Here is a 23,375-nt window from a genome sequence, read left to right on the forward strand (position 1 = left end):
ACAATGAACTCTGATTTTATACACATAATTTCCAAAATTAGAAAAAGAAGAAATTCTACTGAATATTTTCTATGATTCAAATATTATCTTGATATCTATCAGGGGGAGTCAAAACAGAGAAAGGAAAGTAAAGACCAATATCCCTGACAAATATACATGCAAAATTTCAAATAAAATATTATTTAAAAGGCTACATCAGCATTGTACAAAGATTATAAACTATGACCAAGTTGGATTTATATGAGAAATATAGGATTGGCTCAATATTAGAAAAACTACAAACATAATTAGCAATATTATGTGAATTATATAAATAATAAAACAACAAAAATCATATAATTATATTAATTAATACAGAAAAGACTTTTGAGGAAATAGAATAAACATTTCTGGTTTTGTTTTTCCTTTTTTTTTTTTCCGGAGGCTGGGGTTAAGTGACTTGCCCAGAGTGTCTCTCTCTCTCTCTCTCTCTCTCTCTCTCTCTCTCTCTCTCTCTCTCTCTCTCTCTCTCTCTCTCTCTCTCTCTCTCTCTCACACACACACACACACACACACACACACACACATATGTAAGATAGGAGCAAAGAAAGGATGCCTATGATTGCCATTACTTTTTTGTTATAATACTGGAAATGTGGACACTAGAAATAAGACAAAAAAAAGAAATTGAAGGAATAAGGATAGGCAAAGAAAAAAGCAAAATTATCAATTTTTTGGCAGATGATATGATAGTTTACTTAAGAGAGCCCCAGAGAGTCAACTAAAAATTAAGAAACTTCAGCAAAGTTATAAGACATAAAAATAATTAACATAAGTCATCAGAATTATGTATACTGCTAACAAAATCTAGGGGAAAGAGATAAAGAATTCTATTTAAAATAACTATAGAATATGTCAAATACTTTGGAGTTTACTACCATAATATACAAAGGAACTATACAACTAAAACTACAAAACACTACAGAAATAAAGACAGAGCTAAATAATTGAATTAACATTATTTGCACATGGGTGGACTGGAATATATAATAAAAATGACAATACTACTTAAAATAATTAATTTAGTGCTAAACCATTCAAGCTAACAAAGCATTACTTTATAAAACTAAAGAAACAATAATAAAATTCATCTGGAAGAACAAATGATCAAGAATTTAAAGGGAAATAATCTTAAAAGTAGAAATAAAGCCTATCAGTGCCAGACCTTCAACTATGATATAAAGCATTAACCGTCAAAACAATTTGATACTGTTCAAATATTAGAGGTTGACCAGACCCACGGATTAGGCACGTAACATACAGAAGCAAATTATTCTAGTGGCCTAGTGTTCAAGAAACCCAAAGCTCACAACTATTAGAATAGGGATTATATATATTCTATGCTTGCCAAAAACTTCTAAGAAAACCATCACTAGTCTGGCAGAAATTAGATTTGGCCCAGCATTTTACATCACATGCCAGATAAGCTTCAAATAGATAAATAATCAAGATATAAATGGTGACATCATAAACAAATTAGAGAAGCAATTATCTTAAGATATATGGATAAGAGAAGAGTTCATAACTAAATGAGATAAAAGAAATGTCAGAAAAACAGACAATTTTGATTACACAAAATTAAAATTTTTGCACAAATTCAAAGTCACTAAGATTAGAAAGGAAATAGTTAACTAAGAAAAAAATCTTTGCAGCAAATATATCTTATAAAGGGGTATGTGTATGTATGTGTGTGTGTGTGTGTGTGTGTGTGTGTGTGCATGCTGTGTATTCTAAGACATATAAGGAACTGATTCAAATTTATGAGAAGAGCTATTCCCCAACAAATAAATGGTGAAAGATATGAATAGGTATTTATTAAAGGTTGAAATGCAACCTATCAATGGTCATATAAAAATGTTCCAAGTTCATAGAGAAATGCAAATTAAATCAATTCTTATAAATCAAAGTGGCAAATTTGACCCCAAAAAAGGAAAATCATGAGGGTTGTGAAAAGTTTCTTTGAAATGGGCATATTGAAGCCATTTGCAGAGATATTAATTGGTCCAGCCACTTTGGAGATCATTTTGGAAATTTATGCACAAAAAGTAACTAAATTTGCATCTGACTTGAATTTATATCTCCCCCAAAATCAAAGGACATACACTACGCAAAGAATATATACAAAAATATTATAGCATCTCTTTCATAGTGAAAAAGAACTAGAAACTAAGAGAATAACCATTAATTGTGGAATGGATGAACAAATTTTAATATAAGAATGTGAGGATACAATGGAAAAAAGGAAAAAAGAGAAGGTTTAGAGCAATCTGAAAAGACTTGTATGAACCAATACAGAGTAAAGTGAGTAGAACTAGGAAAACGATTTCTATCAGAACACCAAGATGATGAGAAATAGAAATAAAATAAGCAAATGATCAACTATGATTCCAGAGATGATAAATGACACTGAAGATTCAACTTCCAGACACAGAAGTAATAAATCCATTATTCAGAAAGCAATGCATATTTTGAACATTGCCAATATGAGAATTTATTTTGCTTGACTAGGTATAATTTTTACAAAAGATTTTTTTTCTTTTGGAGAAGAGGTGAGAGAAAGAGAAAACAAATGTTTGTTAATTGAAAAAAAACCCACAAAATTCTATTTTTAAAAAAAGAAAGCTATTTTTCAAATTTTGTCCATGGAGCACTTGTGAGTTTCAAATACAGCTACAAAATTCATAAAGATGAACCTCCGGATATCCCCAGGATAAAGGGAGCAGGATGAGAAAGTGGTAACATGTTTAATATAGACATAATTTCATATGTAATATTTTAGAAAGGGATTACAAGCACTGAAATGTTCTCATGTAATCCTTATTCATATACACACATTGTAAAAAATGCTCTACACTGCCCAGATATAACATCGTTCCTTTTAAATTCTTACATTTCAGAAGAATGATTCAAAGTGATACCTAAAAACTAAAATCCAACTTAGTTGTACATCTCTACACACACATAATTAAACCACTTTTTTTTTTTTTTTTTGCTCTTCAAAGACATGATGCTCATCCTTGTACCAAAGGGGATATTTTTATACTGTTTCCACATCTGAAAAATATACCCTTCCCCATTCCACCTATTATATAAAGGAAAGAATGCCTGTCAGATGTGGAGTCCAAGATCCTGGGTTCAAATCCAAGCTTTCCCATTTGGTGTAGTTGTAGTATTGGTGCCTATCTGGACCTGATTTTCTGATCTGTAGAACAAGATTGGACTAAAAAAAGTCTTTGATATTCCTTCCAGTGTTAAAAATCACTGGTCTATATAGTCTATGATCTAAAATTTACTCATTCAAGGCCCAAACTAACTCTCATTTTCAGACTTCTTAAGCACATGATGATTTATTCTTTCTCTGAGTTCTTGTCTTATAGTCAGTTGCACACAGTTAAGCAATTAATTGTTCTCTCGTGTTTAAGTGTATTGCTACTTTGCATTAAAGTAGTATGTAAATGTCAGTCATTTTTATTACTTTTATTTGTATTACATCGAAGAATGCAAAGAAGCATAAAGGATGATCCTTGCCCGTGAGATGAACACCCATTACCAAGTTAAAGAACAGCACAGAAAATTCATTTAGTGCATTATAGAGAAATCTTCCTGAGAATTTTCCAACACTGTTCTGAAAGCTTTTCCTTTGGATATCTAATGTCAAACTCATAGAACCCAATGTTGCCCTGACCTCAAATGAATGACAATTCAGCATCTTGCTTTCCTCTAAACCTAGACAAAAACTTTACAGGCAGAAAGTGGTCCCTTGCAAATAGACACAATATCACAGAAAGCTAGAACATCTGCTGTCATTTGGGGCACTGATTTAACTTTCTACATGGCCACTATTATCTTCATTGTATCAAGACGCATTATATTTTGTTTGCCCAAAGAGGATTCTTCTCGTTCTTTAAATGTTCTACCAAGAAAATCCTTTTTGCTATTTGAAGAAAGGAGAAAAATTTTAACTTTACCCAAAATGCTAGAAACTCCACAATCCAGGCCTATTGCAATATAAAATTCAAGTCAGGTGCAAATTTAGTTACTTTTTGTGCATAAATTTCCAAAATGATCTCCAAAGTGGCTAGACCAATTAATATCTCCATAAATGGTGTTTCAATATGCCCATTTCAATCATTGAATCCAATGAGACAAAACAAATCTTGATGAAATACAATCTTTCCCATTCAATGGTCTATATTCTAAGAAATTTTTTGTTGTTGTCATAACTATAGATATTCCTTGATTTGCCAGCAATGGGTAGTTCATGCTATTTTTGCAATATCGATGTAAGGGAAGTCATAACATAACCCAATATATGCAAACAATGTGGTGCTATAATGCCAACAAGAGGTAGTGATCATAAGTTCATGTTATGAGCTTGGAGTAGGAAGGCCTATGGGCTAGGATAGCCAGGAAAAGACTTCATGTAAGAGTAGGTCTTGGACTAGACCAGAACAATGCATAGGATTTAGCAAGGGGAGAGAGGTGAGTGAGTGCACTCTAAGCAGTGGAGACAGGATGGACAAAGGTGTAGAGGCAGGAATGAACAAGGTGTTTTCTGGGTTCACACAGGAGACAAATGAGAGATGAGGTTTGTAAGGTAGAGCTCGGCCAGACTGTGAGACATGGCAAATGCCAGGCTAAGCAATTTGAACCTCTAGACAATCAGATTTTGAGCAGAGGAATTTTAGAAATGTTAAGTTCACTACAGTGTGTAGGATAAATTAATGAGGGAAGAGATGGGAGGAAAGGAAGTAAGTTAAAAGACTATTAATAATCAAGGGAGGGGGCTATTGGAACAGAAAAGAAGGCGCTAATGAGACACGTGAAAATGAAAGATTCAATAGGGCTTGCTGGCTGATTGAAAACAAAGTTAGAGCAGGGATCTCCAGATCAAAGTTATTAATAGAACAGGGGAATAAAAGGGATTTCTAGACCTGAAGTTTTGGAGGAGCCTACTCCAGAAAGCCTCATAGGTGGGCCAATGGCAAGAAGGAGATGATGCCGGCTTCTAGGAGCAGGGAGAAGAGAGGTAAGATGCTAGAGGGGTAAGTGGCCAAAGGCTTGGGATCCCTGCTGTGGAAAGGGTACTGGGAATTAACAAAACCAAGTCAAAGAATTGTTAATCAATAGGGTCTCACTGTGAGGAGAGAGCATGAACTTGTCAGGAGCCATTTCTCTAGAATTTCATACTATAACTTTTAACTATGAATTTAGCTATTCATAGATTAAAAAAACAGTTGGTAAATTGGTACCTCGATATTTTCTCAATATCTTTGCCTTTGGACCACTTCATTATTTTGTCTGAATCTCTATGGAAAGGTGGTTAAGTAAAGGAATAGATGGAGGAACTTAAATCAGTCTTTGGATTTCTTTCCTAGCACTAGTATAAGTCTTCTTCAGTTGTGAGAAGCCAATGGCTTCAATGTTTTTTGTTATTACAGATAATTAAGTCACCTGTAGTTCCCTTTCACAAAATAAATATTCAAAATATAAGGAGCCCAAGCTGATACTTCTGTTGAACTTCCTACTGCTAGGTCACTTTACCTGAATCCCAAAGGCTATATCCTTCTTCATACTCTTCTATCACCAATGAAGTCGGAGGGATCATGGGAGATGCTTGTGGCAAAAGCTCTTTTGGTTCTTCCTCAAAAAATACCATCGGGTCCTTACAGAAAACAAGAGAGCACCTTAGTTAAGCAACAAAGAGTTGTGTCTGGCCTTTTTAAGATGGAAAAGTCATGTTTAGTGTTTTAGTCAACGTTATATTTCATTCTCTACCCAAGTAAAGTAGGCAGAAAAAAAACGGTGAAAATATTTCAAAGGATTTAGTGTTTTAGTCAACATTATATTTCATTCTCTACCCAAGTAAAGTGGGCAGAAAAAAACGGTGAAAATATTTCAAAGGGTGAAAATATACCAAGTGAAGAACCTAAATCAGATTGCAATAATTCACAAATTTGTAATGTTGTGCAAATGTGGTTTCCATATGCTTTTCTATTGTCTTCCTAGCTCTAGCTGCGTTCTTAGCCCACACTGGATGCTGGCTTTTGAGTCATTCAGTTTCAGGTCCCTGCTCTTGGTCGCTCTTAAGATTCATTCAGGCAAACCAGTTTAAAAAGTTCTTTGCTGCAATTTCAATTCAAATTAATTTAAGTATTTAGATTTTTGAGTCACATGAGCAACAAGATAGAGGACTAAACAATTTCTCTGATCTGAAAGACCTCTCAAACTTCTCAAGTCAAAGCAGAATTTGTGCACCAGAGATAAAGCCCCTTTGGCTGGCTGTCTCCTTGAACTGGGACATCCAGGATCCAAAAAAAGGTCGAAAAAAGAAATATGAACTTAATGCTCACTGATTCTAAGTTCAGTCAGCACTCCTCTACTCCCATGTTAGAGGCAACAAGGCAGCACTAGTAGCCCTAGGGATCTGACACACAGCTTGGAGTTTGCAACAAAACCCAACCTGCACCCTATCTCCCCCTCCCACACACACACACATACAAACTCTTTCCCCTGCAGGAAATCCCTGACTCTGGGCTGTAGAACTTTGCTTGGGCAGAAACAGAGAGCTAGAACAATAGAAGGCAAACCTTCAAGAACAAAAATGTCTGCTGGGGCTACAACCCTGTAGTACCAATATGGCAAAGCCCTAAGCTGCCTGGCCAAGGGAGAGAACCCTTTAGCCCCATAGAACTAAAGGAGGCTATGTAGCATTCCACTAAATCTGAGATAAAGAACATAGCTTCTAGCTGGAATCATTTTTGACCTAAAAGTCATTTGGGGCAAAAATCTAGGCTGTGAAATGTCCAGGATGGTAAGAGGTGGAGATGCTTTGAGATTCAACCCCCAAGCCAACCCCATCAGAGGAAGTAGAGTCAAAAGAGTAAACAGAGGAAAATGGGTAGGGAGAAAGACTGGAAATTACCAAAAAGTATTAAGGAGGAAAAAACTCCTCTAACATAAGCAGATAAGTCAACAGCAAAAATGTTAAAAATTTGGTCATCTATGATTAAATACTGTAAAACAAAGGAAAATGATCCAACACTTCATGAGGCAGGAGACTCTCTGGAAGGAGGAGAACCTTCCCAAGTGGTTTAAAAGAGAAGTAAGAATTATGGGATCAGAATTTAGGACCATGTACAACAACAACCAAAAAAATAATGAGCAAAACAGAAAAATTTGAATCTATTATGGCAAATCTTACCAAAGAAACAAAAACAAGAACAAAAAATTGAGAATGTAAATATACAAAACTGAAGGAAGATCTAGAAGAGAACAAAAGAAAATATGTTCACTACACAAGCAAAACATACTGATTTCAAAGACAATGCATAGAGATAATCTAAGGACCATTAGTTTCCCAGAAGAACATGATATGACAAAAAATAATTAACACCATAATGCAAAAAATGAGAAAAGAATTTCCCAGAACCTCTGAACATAGAAAGTGGAATATCAACTAGAAAACTTCACAGATCATCATCACAGAAAAAAATTATAACCCCAAGACTGCAAATACCAAGACATAAGTTTTCACTTTATTTGTTTGTTTGTTTGTTTAACAGTTCCCTTTTGAAACAAGTTCCACAAGTGAGCAGAAGAAAGATCTCCAAATACAAAAGAAAGGAAATTTGAATAAAGCAAGACCCAGCACCTATCAGAAAATGTAGGAGGAAATGGAATAATGTGTTCTGAAGAGCAAGGGCATCTAAGCTTGACCATAAATGAAAAAGTATGAATATTCAGTAACCAAGAGGCATTTGGAACATTTTTTTAGAAAGAAAATCAGAACTGAAGAGATTATTTGCTTCTCAAACACCATGACGAAAATAAAGGAGTAAATAAATGCATGAGCCAAGGACAACAACAGCAACAGAGCAATAAGAGAGAGACCAATAAGAGATTTCTTTCTAAAAGTACACCAGGTGATGGAAAGGGAAAAGGAAAAGAAAGAAGAAGCTGTACTGTCCATCTGAAAGGGACAACTTGTTCTACTATAAGGTTGTACTTTGTTCTTTGTTCTCAAAGTGGATCATGGTATCAAGAAGGTGATGCCAGGATTTGCAAGTGAATTGGATGGAAGGGAAGGAGGCAGTACAAGGTCACCCACCTCACTTTCTCTTCCAGAGACCTTTGGACTCAGCAGAAAGATACAGATCAGAACACCTAGAGGTAGCCTGGATGCCTTGCCTGGCCTTCCCTTTCTTTTCCTTTCTTCCTCTTCCTCTGTTCATGTAGAGTACAATACTGTCACCCACTGGTACTCTGTCCAAAGTGTCTTGACCACGGAAACTTCTCAAAATGCCCCGGATTTACTGGCCAGATTTCTTTCCTTGAGACTTTGAACCTTTGAACCCAAATCTTTCTGGCTCTCATTGACTGGCCAACAAGCCCTCCTCAGTCATGGTATGGGCCCTGATGACTCAGAGTAAGTGTTAATAGCAACCATTTCTGGTTTGGGCCAGGAACCAGAGATACTTCTCTTCCCAGATTGATTTTTTTTTGACCAAGTAGAAGTGGCCATTCTTTGTCCCTTCTCTAATCTAGCCTTAATCACTGAATGAGTGCTGCCAAAGTGAGATCTGGAAAGACTTTAGCTTCAAAAGGCCAAGGTCTCCACATCTCCAATTGTCCTGGAGGTGAGAGTGGAAGAGTACAGGCAGGAGACAGGCCTGAGGCATTATGGACAGAACCTGTTAACTCATCATGTCATGAACCATTTTTTTTCTTTGTGAGATTACATTACAACAGGAGAGAATACATGAAAGGAGGGAAGGGGAGCAGGAAAATAGAAAAACGTGACGTTGCTGGGTTAAATCTAGAGTTATCAATGAGGGAAAGGTGAATCCTATGGTCTCAGAAAGAGACGAGCACAGTGGAAGGGGTTTGAAAAAGGAACAATGAGGCCTTCCTTTGGTGATAAAAGGGTATTCTATTTATGAGAGATTTGTCTGTGAAGGGCAATAGGAACCTTATGCTGGGTATGGCTTAAAAACTGGGTGCTTTAAAAGTCTACTTATCTTACTTTGGGAGGGGAAGTTGGAATTCCTTGAGTCAAATAGCATCTAAGAGAGTACAAAAACACAGAACCAGAAGGGAAGTGAATAGATGTGGGGGGTGGAATGGAGAGATAAGCAGGAAATGGTAGATTTACCACTGATATCTGGCCTTTTTCTGGAAATGAGGCATACTGAGAAATTGGAAATGTTGTGGCACAAACCATCTAGAAGTGTGAATCTAGAATGGATGGATATCTTGGAAGTTTTTATTGCAAGAGGATACAGAATATATAAGAGAAACTAGATAATTATAAGGGTCATGAATCAGAGAATGAGGTCTGGAGTAGACAGAAAGGATAGATGATGAGATGAGAGAAATCTTTTTTGGAAAGGGAAGCAAGAAAAATGAAACTTTAAAAATTAATGCACAGAAATAGTTTAAGTGAAGGAAAGGAATGAGGAATCTACCTGACTGAGAGAAAAAAGAGGGGGGAAATATCCAACCAGATAAAAGCAGGAGAGAAAAAGGAACTAATAAACAAAACCATAAAGGAAAATGATAAAAGGGATCAATGTAAGGAAAAGAGAATCACGGGAATAGGGTCACCTTAAAAAAGATTAAAGTAAAGCAACTAGAGCTATATAATACTCTGTTTACAAAACAAGAAGGGAAAACCTGGGGGGGGGACAATTTTAGAAACAGATGGAGAAAAATATGAACCTACTATAACTTTAAATGTAAATGGATTAAACAATCCAATAAAACAGAAAAAACATGACAGAATGGACAACAAAACAATATCCGGCTATCTGTTACTTATTTATACTTACATAGTTAAAAAACAAAGACATATATAAAATAAAACAGGAGATAGAAAAAAAATTACCACACATCAAGTAACTTTTAAAAAAAATGAGTTGCAATCATGCTGACAAAGCAAAAACAAACATTCAAAAATGAAAAGGAATAAATAAGGAAACTATGTTATGCTGAAAGGAAAGAAATAACCAGCCAATATCAATAATAAGCTAATAAAACTATATGCTCCAAGTGCCTTAGCATACAAATTCATAAAGGAAACATTATCTGAGCTACAAATAGACATAGACAGTAATACAAGAGTGACAGGAGACTTCAACATCCCTTTCTCAGTTTAGGATAAATCTAACAGAAAGGAGAAGGGGAGAGGAGAAACTAGAGTTAAAAGACTTATGCTATCTTTTAAATGGGACAGCAAAAGAATATACATATTTCTTAGCACCACATGGAACTTTTACCAAAAGAGTAGCCATGTTTTAGGGTACAGAGATATTGTAAACACTTGTGAAAAAGCAGTTAATGCATCTTTTACAAACCATAATAAAATAAAAATAATAATTGGTCAAGGGACCACAAACAAAAGATACAAACCCAAATGGAAACTTAATAATGAAATTCTAAATAATGAGTATATCAAAGAACAAATAATAGAAACAGTAACTATTGTAAAAGAAAATGATAATGATGAAACAACATACCAAAATTCTCTGGAATGCAGTTAAAGTAGTCCTCAGGGGAAAAATCATATCCTTATAAACATATATTAACAAAATAGAAAAAGAATTAATGAATTGACTATGCATTTTTAAAATTAGAAAGCCAAAAGATAAACAAATCTAAAATGGTCCAAAAGAGAAGATATTAAAAATTGGAGATAAAATAGATAAAATGAAAATAAAAATCATAGAAATGAAAAATAAAACTAATAATTGGTTCTTTGAAAAATCCAATAAAATTGATAAGCTTTTTGCTAATGTGATTTAAATGAGAGCAAAAAATCAAATAAGTAAAATAGCAAATAAGATGAAATCACAGCAAAATCAGAATAAATAATAAAGTAACATAATATGCACAGATAAGGACTAAGAAAACTGAGAACATAAAATAAATATAAATATACCCTAATAATGTAAAATACTCAAGCTATCAGAAATCTGGTTAGAGATCTTATTTAAAAAAAAAAAAACAATCTCAGAAAAGGAAATAGTTATTTTAAAAAAACTACTAAAAGAAAAAAATGCCTGATCCTCATAAGATTCCCAGGAGAATTCTGTCAAACTTTTAGATGATAGTTAATACTCATACTTCACAAATTATTCTCAAAAAATTGAAAAAGAAAACATCCTATCAGAATCTTTTTAGGAGACAAATGTAGTCCTAATACTTAAACAAGAGAAATATAAAACCCAGAAAGAAAACTACAAAACAATACATTAAAGTTAATTTTTTAAAAATCTAAAGAAAATTCTATCAAACATAACTTTTCTAATATCATAAAAAGCATCTATATAAGACCAAAAGTGTTATATACAAGGAGAATACACTAGAACTTTTTCTAATAAATATGGGAAGAAATCTTTTATTATGATAATGTGTTATTCATAACAGTAATGCAAGGATGGTTCAACATTAGGAAAAATATAGGCATAAAGGGACTTTTAAAATCTCATCAAAAGTATCTAGATAAAGCCAAGAGCAAGCATCATACACAATGAAAATAAACTAAAACTTTTACCAATAAATATGGGAATGAAGCAAGGCTGGACATTCTCTCTCCTATTATTTGATATAGTTCTAGAAATGTAAGCAATAACAACAAGATATTAGAAATAAGAAAGAAATCAAAGATATAAAGATAAGTAAAAAGGAGATAAAACTATCCTCACTTGATGACTTTATAGTTTCCAAGCATGATAATACTTGGAAAATCCTTGGGAATTGACAAAAATACTGGAAAGTTCTCTGGCAAAATCCAAGGATACAAACTAAATCCTCAAAAATCAACAGCATTTCTACATAATCATAAGACATCACAGAAAACAGTAATAGGAAGGTAAACCTTATTCCAGGTAACTACAAAATGCATAAAATATCTGGGGATCAATACCCCATGCACACATGGGGTGTGCACACAAAAGACTTATTACAAGTACCATCTTAAAAACAATTTAAGTACCTGAAGAGAATATTCAGTGTTCATGGCTAGGCCATAATTAAAATGATAATTATTACAAATATTAATTTACAGTTTTCATGCTTTATCAAATTCCCAAGAGGATATTTTATCAAACTTAATAAAATAATTAACAAAATTCATTTTAAAAAAAGGTCTAGGATATCGAGGAAAATGGTGAAAAGAAATAGAGATGAAAGGGAAAATAGTACTTCTATACCTCTATTATAAAATAGCAGTCATCAAAAATATCAAAGCTTAATAAATAATAAAGGATAACTGCCTAGATTGTTTAGCTCCAGAGGATAAAATAGAAATTGAAAGAATTCAATGACCACCTCCTGAAAGAAGATCCAAAATGAAAATTCTCAAGAATATTATAACCAAATTCCAACACTCCCTGGTCAAAGAGAAAATACTTCAAGTAGCCAAAAAGAAACAATTCAGATGTTGTGGAGCAAGATTCAGCATCACACAAGATTTAGCTGTTTCCACATGAAAGGAGGGGACAGCTTGGAATATGATAATCCAAGAGACAAAGGGAGTTAAGAGTTACAATCCAAAATCCCCTATCCAGTAAAACTGGATTTAAGGGGGAAATGGATATTTAATGAAATTTAATGAAATAAAGGACTTTTAAGCATTCCTGATGAAAAGACCAGAACTGAATAGAAAATCTGAAGTTCAAAGAGACTCAAGAAAAATATTAAAAAGTAAATAAGAATGAGTAATCATAAATGACTCAATAAGGTTAAAACTATTAACATTCCCATATGCAAAGATGACACTTGTAACTCCTAGGAACTTTATTATTAAGATAGTTAAAAGGCATTTACATAGACAGAAGATATGGGTATGTAATCAGTTGTATTGAAATGACCTCCCCAATAAATTAAGGAGTGAAAAAGAGGGAGGCAATAGGAGGAAGTGAAAAGGAGAGAGAAAATGGAGAAAATTTTCCCATATAAAAAAGGTGTGCAAGAAGGAGCTTTTACAATGGAGAGAGAAATAGGGGAATGTCAGGCAATTGGTTCAAAGAAGAAATATGCATAGAAATTCAGTTGTGTATGGAAATGTAACTTATCCAATAGAGAAAGAGAAGGGAAAGAGGATAAGAGAAAAAAAGGAAGGAGGATGATAAAGGGCAGTTGGATTAAGGGTGGCAGTGGTCAAACTCAAAATAGACTTTTGAGAAGAGATAGGATAAAAAGAGAGAAAAAGAAACAGAAGATAATGAGATGGAGGGAAATATATAGTATCATAACTGTGAATGGGATGAATTCACCCATAAAACAGAAACAGATAGAATAATGGATAATAATGGACTAGAATCCAACAATATATTGTTTACAAGAAACACACTTGAAACAGAAAGACACGTACAGATGAAAGAGCTGGAGCAGAATTTAAGATGCTTCAACTGAAATAAAAAAGGCAGGTGTCAATCATAATCTCAGACAAAGCAAAAGCAAAAAATAGGCCTAATTTTTAAAAAGCTAAAAGGTATAGACAATAAAACAAATCAAAAAACTTTATATCAAGTTTTTCTGATAAATATTTCATTTCTCAAATATAAACTGAGTATAAAACAAACAGGCAGTTTTCAAAAGAAAAAGTCAACATGATATATAATCATGTAATATGTGGCATAGTGAATAGAGCAGAAGGACCTGAGTTCAAATTTGACCTAGATACTTACTAGCTGTGTGACCCTGGGCAAGACACTTAACCCTGTTTGCCTCAATTCCCCAACTGTAGATTAAGCTGGAGAAGGAAATGGCAAATCACTCCAATGTCTTTGGCAAGAAACCCCAAATGGGCTCATGAAGTGTGGAACATAACCTGAAATAACTCAAACAATAACAATCATATGAAAAAAATTATGTAAATCATTTTTGATTTCTACTTCACACCTATAAGAAATGGCAAATGCTGGAAAGGATAAGGAAAAAATGGCATACTAATGAATTGCAAGAAATAAACTGGTCCAACCATTCTGAAAATCAATTTGGAACTATGCCAAAAAAGCCATAAAACTATGCATGCACTTTGACCTCTACCAGATCTCTATCCCAAGGACATCAAGGAAAAAGGAAAAGGACCATTATGTACAAAAATATTTATAGCAGCTCTTTTTGTGGTATTCAAGAATTGGAAGTTGAGGGGATGCTCATCAATTCAAGAATGACTGAACAAATTGTGGCATATGATTATGATGGATTACTACTGTGCTATAAGAAATAACAAAGAGAGTGCTTTCAGAAAACCATGGTGCTATCTATATGTACTGATTCAAAGTGAAATGAGAAGGACTGGGAGATCATTCTTTGCAATAACCACAATGTTATAATGATGATCAACTATGAAAGATTTAGCTGTTCTGATCATTACAATGATCCAATACAATCCCAAAGGACTCTTGATGAAAAAAAAAATGCAAACTGAAGTATAATTTTCTCACTTTCTTTTGCTTGTTTTTTTTAAAAGCATGGCTAATATGAAAATGTCTTACATGATTTCACATGTATAATTGCTCTCATATTGTTTGTCTTCTCAACAGGTGGGTGAGGAGTTGGGAGGAAAGGAGAGAATTTGAAACTCAAAATTTAAATAGAATAGAATGTTTAAAATAAATAACATTTTAAAGGATATTAAGGTAAATAAATTAAAATTAAAAAGCTTAGTAGAAAGAGAGAGAACAAACAAGAACTAGAAGGTATAGTAATTATATGGCAATTATAGCATTTTTCAAGAATAAGAAGGCCCTAAACATGGAATGGCAATGGAAAAGGAACAAGTAAATAGGAAGAAATTAAAGAAGGTGAGGGAGCATAAAAGGAATCATGATTAAAAAAATAAATTCCTGAAGAGGACAAGAGGGTTTGGAATCAAGGACACAAACAGAAGGATTGGTTTTGACAAGAATGTATGAAGGAAAGAGAGGATAGATGAAGCTGTAGATGGGGTTTGAGGTAAGAACTAAGGGATTTGAGGGAGCTAGAATTAAATGGACACAATTTTCTCAATAAAGCATGAATTATGGTTATCTGCTAAAACATAGGGTTTCTTGAATGTGATATTAAGGATTTGAAGAGAATGGAAATGATTCAAAAAAGTTATTGGAGATTTTTTTTTGAGACTGGATCTCCTCTCCCTCAATTGCCTCTGCTTCCTCACCCCATCTCTCAACTCTTTGGCCTCTTATCAAGGAGAAAGCAGTGATTACCCACCATTTTATGAAAACAGACCTCTCAAAAATTCTCTTAAGGGCTAAACTTGGTGGCCTTTTTTCCATTCTCATCCTCCTAGTCACTCTCCAAGTTCTGGCATTGCTGACCACTTCCTCTTACTAGACACATTTTTCCTGGGTTTAAATGGCACATTTCTCCCTGATTCCCTTCCCTGTCTCCTTCCTCTTCTCTGGCTGATCCTTTCTCAGCCTCCTCTTCTGGGTCACTGCAGTGGGGCATTCACAAACCCAATCCCAATACTAATTGGCCCAGAAATTTTGAATTGCTTCATTATTCCAACCTGAACATTATTTGCCCCTTCCTAGGCAGCCCAGTGGCCTTCCAATCCTGGGAACTCATCACTTTAGTCCCAGATTTAGTGCAGACACCCAATCAATTTTAGCAGCTCAGACAGCCCCAGGGAGTAAAGACTTGTGCCATCATGCCCAGCTATTGGAGAGATCTTGATAGAGTTCATCATGGAAGGATAAATGTATTTTCATACAATAATGAGTAAAACAGGGAGATTATATAACATAAATTGATGGTATATCCAGTCAGAATATGTGTATATGTATTATGTATATATATATATATGTGTGTGTGTGTGTGTAGTGTAGTGTATATACTTCCAAATATACACATATGTTTATGTACATGCACATATGAATGTGATATAATTATATACACATATAATCCAGAGTTGCTGAGGAAGTCTCATGTGTGTGGGGAGTAAGACACTGCATAATTGAACTAGTTAACTATGGAGTCAAGACTGAAAAGGCAAGGAAAAAAATGAGTCCAAGGTCAAAGTAATGACCTTGGAAAACAGGAAAGATGGAGGGACAGGAGGCTGTAAAGAGAATTAAGTACATTTGGGAAAGTGAGATAGAGGGAGAAATGAAAAACAAAATTTCAGGTACATCAAAAGAAGTTTCAGACTTGAAAAAGAAATTTAGAAAGCAGACAGAAATAATGAGCTGTCAAAAAATGGAGTATCCATTTGTACAAAACTTTTGCCTGATGAGTTCTAAGTATTAAGTTTAATAATGCCTGAAATATGCAGCATTCCTCTTTTAGGCAAACTAGTAAATTGAGGAATTGAGCACTGAAATAACTCCTTCATACACACACACACACACACACACACACACACACACACACACACACACACAAGAGAGAGAGAGAGAGAGACAGAGACAGAGACAGAGAGAAATCATTTTCTCTTCTTTACTCCTAACTTAGTAACTCATAACCAGACTAAAGGTTTTGGTGAGCTCTAATTTTATCTGGACCAATTCACATCATCTCTATCTGTTGCCATGGAAATGACTGTGGCCAAAAAAATCAACATTACATTCTCATTCTCCAATCAAGTCAAAGAGGAGAAAATGGGCTTCAAGGGAGGAAATGTGATCTTATGAAAACAAACAGGTTTATTAATCAGCAGATTTTGTAATAAAAATTATCAACAATGTGCAGAAAGAAAACTGATTCATATCTAAGGGACACAAATTAAAAACCTTTCTTTTGGAGTTAAAATATCATCTTGCCAAGTAGAATCATGGATCCGTCTGCAGGCTTCATTCTGTTAGGAGCATTAGATGCTGCTTTTGAAGGTAATTTTCCTTTTCATATGTGAAACAAGAACAAGTTAACAGTTTCTATTTCAAATTGTTTCTTTAAAAAGATGCCTCTAAGTGTTGCCCTGCCCACCAGACCAAAGAAATGATCCCGTTTAGATTCCTACTCTGTAAAAAGATGCTGGTGAGCCTCCTGTGTTGTAGCTTCCCCCCAGCCTTTCTGTGGCACATGCAGCATCACTAATTAGATTGCCTGCTTACGTGTGCCAGGTTTCATCAGCTGCTACCAAAGCAGATGACTGAAGAAAGGGCACGCCGGCTCTCCTCAAATGCCACTGACATTAACAAGAGATGATCGTGGGCGCGCCAACAGAATGCTGCTGTGATGCCATGAGCTGCAGAAAAGGGGGCAGTCAGACTTCTAACCTTCTTTCCAAGAAAAGGAGGCATCATTTTTGGAAAATGGTTTAGGACATTGAACAGATACAAAATCAATTCAAGTAGGTTGCTGTGCATTCAGAGAAAGGAGGAGGAGAAAGAAAAATCAGGCTCTATTTTTTCATTTTTCTGTATTTATTCAAGAAGGATTTATTAATGCACATGTTTAACTTATATTGGATTGCTTGCTGTCTTGGAGAGGGAAGAGAAAGAAATAGAGAAAAATATGGAACAGAAGGTTTTGCAAAGGTGAATGTTGAAAATTATCTTTGCGTGTATTTGGAAAAAAATAAAATACTATAAAATTTTTTTAAATACCTTTTGTTTGAAAAAGAAGAAAGATTGATTAAATTCTTAAAATAGTACAGACTCTATATTAGGTGTTAGGATACAAAGACAGAAAAGTAAAATAGTTTTGCCTTCAAGAAGCTTACATTTATTGAGGGAAAACAATAGGTACTTAGAAAATTAAATACAAAATAATTTTAAGAGAGAGTGTGTTAGTAGTAACTAGGATCATGGAGTTAAAACCAGAAAGAATCTTAGAGGCCCTTAAGACTAATACCTTCATTTCACAGTTGAGAAAACCGAGGCACAGAGAGGTCACATAACAAACAGCCAGTGCCTAGGTAGGATTTGAATCCAGGTCTTCCTGATGCTAAGTTTCACCTTCCATCCAAGCTGAGCCTTGTGAAGAAAAGCAGGGATTCTAGGAAACTGAGGTGAGGAACTAGGGGCCCCAGTCAGCCTTGCAAAGCATGGACACCTGTGGTACCACCTGGGGAAAGACCCACAGGCCAGTGTATTTGGAAGCAGCAAGGCACAGAAAGCCTGCTGAGGTAGAGCAAGGCAGACTATGAGGAGAGCAGATTTATCCTAGAGGCAAGAGAGAGAAACTGCAGTTTCTGAAGCAAAGGGGCAGCTGGGTCCAAACAGTGCTTCATTTGGTGATGTCTTTTGGCAGTTGTATGGAGGGAAATGGGAGAAGGGAGAGTCCAGTTGCCAGAGGGACTCTCCCAGACTGGAGAGAATGAGGGTCTGAACCAGGTGGTGGCTGTGGAAGACAATTCTAAATTCACCAAACCTCATCTGCATCAAATTAATATGTTAAAAACACAAATCAATATGGTAAAAATAATTCTGTCTAATTACTTTATCAATCCATTTTAAACCTGTATCTCATTCAGGCACAAGCTATTACGAAATGAGAACAGACTGACAAAATTTGAACTTACTTTCTCCTAGATTTAATAAATCCAAGAATTAGAAGGGACTTTAAAAATTAATGACCTGATTTCCAAAAACTCTCTAAAGCAGCCCCAATGAAAGGTAATCGAATATGCTTGGCAGGGAATTCCTGAATACCTTTCAGGAAATCCTCTGGGTTGTTCAATAGCTCTAATTGTTAATGCTATTCTCTCTTTTCACTTTTTATTCTGGGGTCCTAGTTCTCCCCTCTGGAGACAGACTGAATTCAGTTCAGCTAATCCACCTGTGGTACACATTGTGAAGGAGCTATTGATACATAAGATAAAATAAAATGGAGTGTCTGACCTCAAGGAACATGTCATTTATTAGGGGAAGAAAGGAATGAAAATGAAGTGTTTTTACAAATAATTATAATACAAATTAAATATGATATAATTTAAGGGTACAACTTTCTCTCTTACAGATGGATATGGGTTCAGTCTTATGGAACTTTTTAATGGCAATACTCTCAATAGCTTATTTTGCCCTCATTCAAGTAGTCAAGCTAATTTGGCTCCCTTCTAGGATACCTGAATTGGCAAAATTCTGCCACCAGGTCATTCTCCCTTCTGAGAATGCAACATGAGTAGCTGAGAATGGGAGACGCTATCTTCTGTCCACCTCCTGCCCTTAACATTCACCAATGCATCCTCAGGCACCCTAATTTCTCATTTTTCAGCATCCTCAGATCCGAAAATGTATCTCTTAACTCTACGTAGGCCACACAAAAGGTTGGCACACTCTGGATTTCACCATTACTCACAAGTATTTGACTTCCATAATTAAAAATTATGACATTCAGCCATCTGACCATCCACCTCCTTTTATGTTAACTCCTCCTAAAAATTTTTTTTTCTTCCCCATCATCATGACCTTCAATATCCCCAACCTTCAATACTTTCCCAAGCCATTACCTATGCTATGATTTTGCTTTTCTCCATTAACACTATTACCAATGCAATTCTACACTGAGCTCTACTCTGGAATCCCTTTCCCTTTTTAGCACCAATCACCCTTTGCCAAATCCTATCCCTGCAAAGTTACATATGCAATTGCCTTGCTGCAGTGAAGACCAGTGGAGGTTGGGTAGTATCAATTTGCCATCAACCCAGCGCAGTTTGGTAGCCATAGTTGGCCCACAGCCCCAGGCAATGGTTCCCTATCTCACTGTCCACAAAAACTATTCCAAACCTTCTCTTCTCTCAAGTCTCTGGAGACCTCTCAGCTGAGGCCCTCGTTTCTTAATTCACTGAGAAAATTAAGGTCATTCAACAAGAGCTCCCTTTTCTCTTCTCTTCATTTCACAGTGACTTGACTTCTTTCCCACTCTCTCTTCCTTTTCTACGGCTAATGCAGTGGCCTTTCTCTAGACCTAACCTGTCTATATATGTTCCTGTGCTTATCACCTCTCAAGTTCACAATCTATGACATCATACCCCTTTCTAGTGCTCATTATCTCCCAATCTCCTGGCTCCTTTTTTATTGCTTTCAAGCAATTGTAAGTCTCCTATATCCTTAAAGACACTAGAACTATCATCCTCCATTTCCCCTCCTTTTCTCAGCCAAACTTAAAAAAATATACTTCTAAAAACAATGAGTGTTTATACTCATTGCTTGCACTTCCTTTCTTTATTCACTCCTTAGCCCTCTATAGTCTGTTTTCTATCTCATCATTGACTAAACAGCTCTCTTCAACATCTCTAATGATCTCTAATTGCCAAATTGGATGATCTTTTCTCATTCTTGATCTCTCTGCAGCTAATTATTCTCTCCTTATGCATACTGTCTTTTCTCTGAGTTCTTGTGACACTGCTCTCTCTTCTCCTATTTTCTCATTTTCTTTTACTGATTCATCTTAAATATTATATACCTTAACTATGGATATGCCCCAAGTAAAAGTCTGCCTCTTGGATATATGTTCCTTAAGTATAAATATAATATATGTGTGTATATGTGCATTGTGTATATATCTGAGTATGTGTATATGTACATATGTGTCATGGGTATGTTCAGCTCCAATATTTCCCTTGAGTTTCTTTCTCACATCACCAATTACTGAATGCCCCAGAGATGTCAAATATATATATTCAAATTAGAGCTCATTATCTTTTCCCCCAAAGTCACTTCTCTTCCAAAGCTCCCTGCTTTGTTGAAGGTACCAAGTTTTCAGTCTCCTGGGGGCCATAACCTCAGTATTATCCTCAGCTCCACATGTCCACTATTATTGTTTAGTCACTTTTCATTCATGTCCCACTCTGTAACTTCATTTGGGGTTTTCTAGGCAAAGATACTGACATATACTGGTTTGTCATTCCCTTCATTACCTCATTTTATAGATGAGGAAACGGAGGCAAACAGGGTGAAGTGATTTGCTCAGGAAGTGTCTAAGACTGATCTGAACTCAGGATGGATCCTCCTGCCTCCAGGCCTAGTTGTCCCTATCAGTTGCTAAATCTCGCCATTTCTACTGCCCACTCCACCGCCCCCCAATATTTCTGGACCTTTCTCTTCCATAACACAGTCACTACTTTAGCCTAGAACCTCATTATCTCCTGCCAAGATTATTGCAGTCTTCCCAGCCTCAAAATCTTTCCCCCTCTAATCTATCCTCCATACAGCTACCAAATAAGGGCAGATCTGACCATGTCACTCCCCTACTCAATAAACCCTGGAAGCTCCCTATTATCCTTAGGATAATATATAACTCTCTTTTTAAAGCCCTTTAAAATCTGAAATGGAGGATGAGGAAGGAAGAGTCCATTCCAGGAATCGGGAATGGCTTGAACAAAGATAGAGATAGAAGAAGCCAGGACAAGATCAAGAAACAGAACAGACAAGTCTGATTAGAAAACAGAGTATGTAAAAAGGAATGGCTGAGATAAGATTGGACAGTTTGGAGCCAGAATCAGGAACTTTTATTTCATCTTGCGAACAATGTAGTAGGAACAATGCATTAGGAAAATGAGTTGGGCAGTCCATGAAGGACAAATTGGAGGGGAGGGGGTATAGCCTAGATGCAGATGAGGGATTGTACAGATAGGTGAAGTCCAGACAAGGCCAGCTGCAGCAGGAACCAAGAGAATCAAAGAGATGGTAGAGTATGATATAGGAAGTCCAGACAAGGCCAGCTGCAGCAGGAACCAAGAGAATCAAAGAGATGGTAGATATGATAGGATTCAATGAGTGATTAGAGAAGTGGGGGGTCCAGACAGAGAAATCAAGGAGGAGTTAGCCCTGTGAGCAAGGCAGATAACCACAGCAGTAGCACAACTTCCACTTCCTCTTCTGTCTTAGAGCCAAGCTAGGTATTCATGCAGTTTTTCTTGTGCCATTATGTAATACAGTTATGTCATCTTCAAATCAGATAAATATGTTCTCATCTAAGTCATTAATAAAAATACTGAACTAAGGATTCTAGTACTGTATTCTTAAAAACATTCTTCAGATTGACATTGATCCACTAGCTGGTCATCTTTGAGCTTAGTCATCCTAATGGTTCTAAAACTGCCAACTGTAACATCGTCTAGCTCGATATTTCCATCTTGTCCATAGACAAGCATAAAATAAGAGACTTAGTCAAATGACTTGCTAAAATTTAAATATATTATGTCTATTGTGTCCCTTCTTAGTATTAAAATCAAAGTTAAAAAGAATATGATTTGTTCTTCATGAATCCATTATGGCTCCTGGTGATCACTGAACGTCCTTCTAAGTACTTGTAAATGAGAATTTTAATAACACAGTCTAGAATTTTTCCTAGGATCAAGCTTACCAGTCTATTATATGGAAAATTTACCTTCTTTCCCTTCTATCTTGAGCTTCTGGTCTATCATTTAAATTGATTAACACATTTAGAAGATAAATACATTATCCAAATGATATGAAATAGTCATCATACATAGGATCAAATTTACACTGTTACAAGAAATGAGCCTCACTAAATATTGAGAGCTCCATTTTTGAATGATCTTCATCACTTCACATTTTTCAGTTTATGTTCATTTTTATTCACTGACCTCCACCAGTTACTTTGAAATAATGTTTAATCTTATAAAATGAATAGCTTTCACCTCAATCAGAAGGTGAAGAAAGTATTGTAAGATTCAAATTCCAACTACCTGAGTTCTTTAAATAGAAAGTTTTTCAGAAGTTGGAATAATGAAGAAGCCCTTTATGCTGTGAAGTACAAATTAAAAGTGTCAAAAGCACAATTTCACACTGTAGAAAATGCATTTTTTTTGTCCAGGACTTGTGATTTAGCTCTCTGAGGAAGACTCAGTGTGTTTTGGAATGCTGCCTTATAACTGAGGCAGGTCAGCCACTTTGCTATAACTTCTGCAACTTTGAGAGACACCTCATGGAAAGACTAAGTCATCTGCTGAGGGTCATAGAGCTGATATGTAATAGAAGTAGGTCTTGAACCCAAGTCTTTGTGATTCCAAGGCTAGCCCTCTATTTCATAGTCCAGCCTGGGTCTTCAATTTCCTTGAACCAGTTTGTGACTATTTATTCTATTTATGCTCACAAATCTTTATCTTCCTTTGAATCTCCCCTAAATAGCCAAAATTAACCACAAGAAATCACACCAGTTGGGGGCATTTTCTTAAAATGGAATACAATATATATAGTAGGAACTAGAAATTTCCCAAACTATAATCCTCCAAACTTCTGGAGAATCTAGGTGGTGAGAACTCTAGGTTTGGCTTATCAGCCCAGCATTGTAATCCAAGACAACAGAAAAAAAATATGTTTATAAATCCTTTCTCTCTGTATTCCCCAAGCTGCTCTATCAGTGCCTGGAAACAACCCTGAAAGATGAGGGGGATGAGGAAGAAAAAAGGGGTG

General features: G+C 35.5%; 1 protein-coding gene across 4 annotated transcripts in view; it reads right to left on the reverse strand.

The window, feature by feature from the left end:
- ENTHD1 (ENTH domain containing 1) overlaps positions 1-23,375 on the reverse strand; it is a 106,069-nt gene that overhangs the window by 43,464 nt on the left and 39,230 nt on the right. For all 4 annotated transcript variants that reach the window (XM_074271764.1, XM_074271766.1, XM_074271763.1 and 1 more), the window contains one exon: positions 5,584-5,704. In XM_074271764.1, the coding sequence (XP_074127865.1) occupies positions 5,584-5,704 (121 nt within the window). The remainder of the gene's footprint in view (positions 1-5,583; positions 5,705-23,375) is intronic.

Source organism: Sminthopsis crassicaudata, chromosome 5 (genome assembly GCF_048593235.1).
Source record: "Sminthopsis crassicaudata isolate SCR6 chromosome 5, ASM4859323v1, whole genome shotgun sequence".
In the NCBI taxonomy this organism is placed as follows: domain Eukaryota; kingdom Metazoa; phylum Chordata; class Mammalia; order Dasyuromorphia; family Dasyuridae; genus Sminthopsis; species Sminthopsis crassicaudata.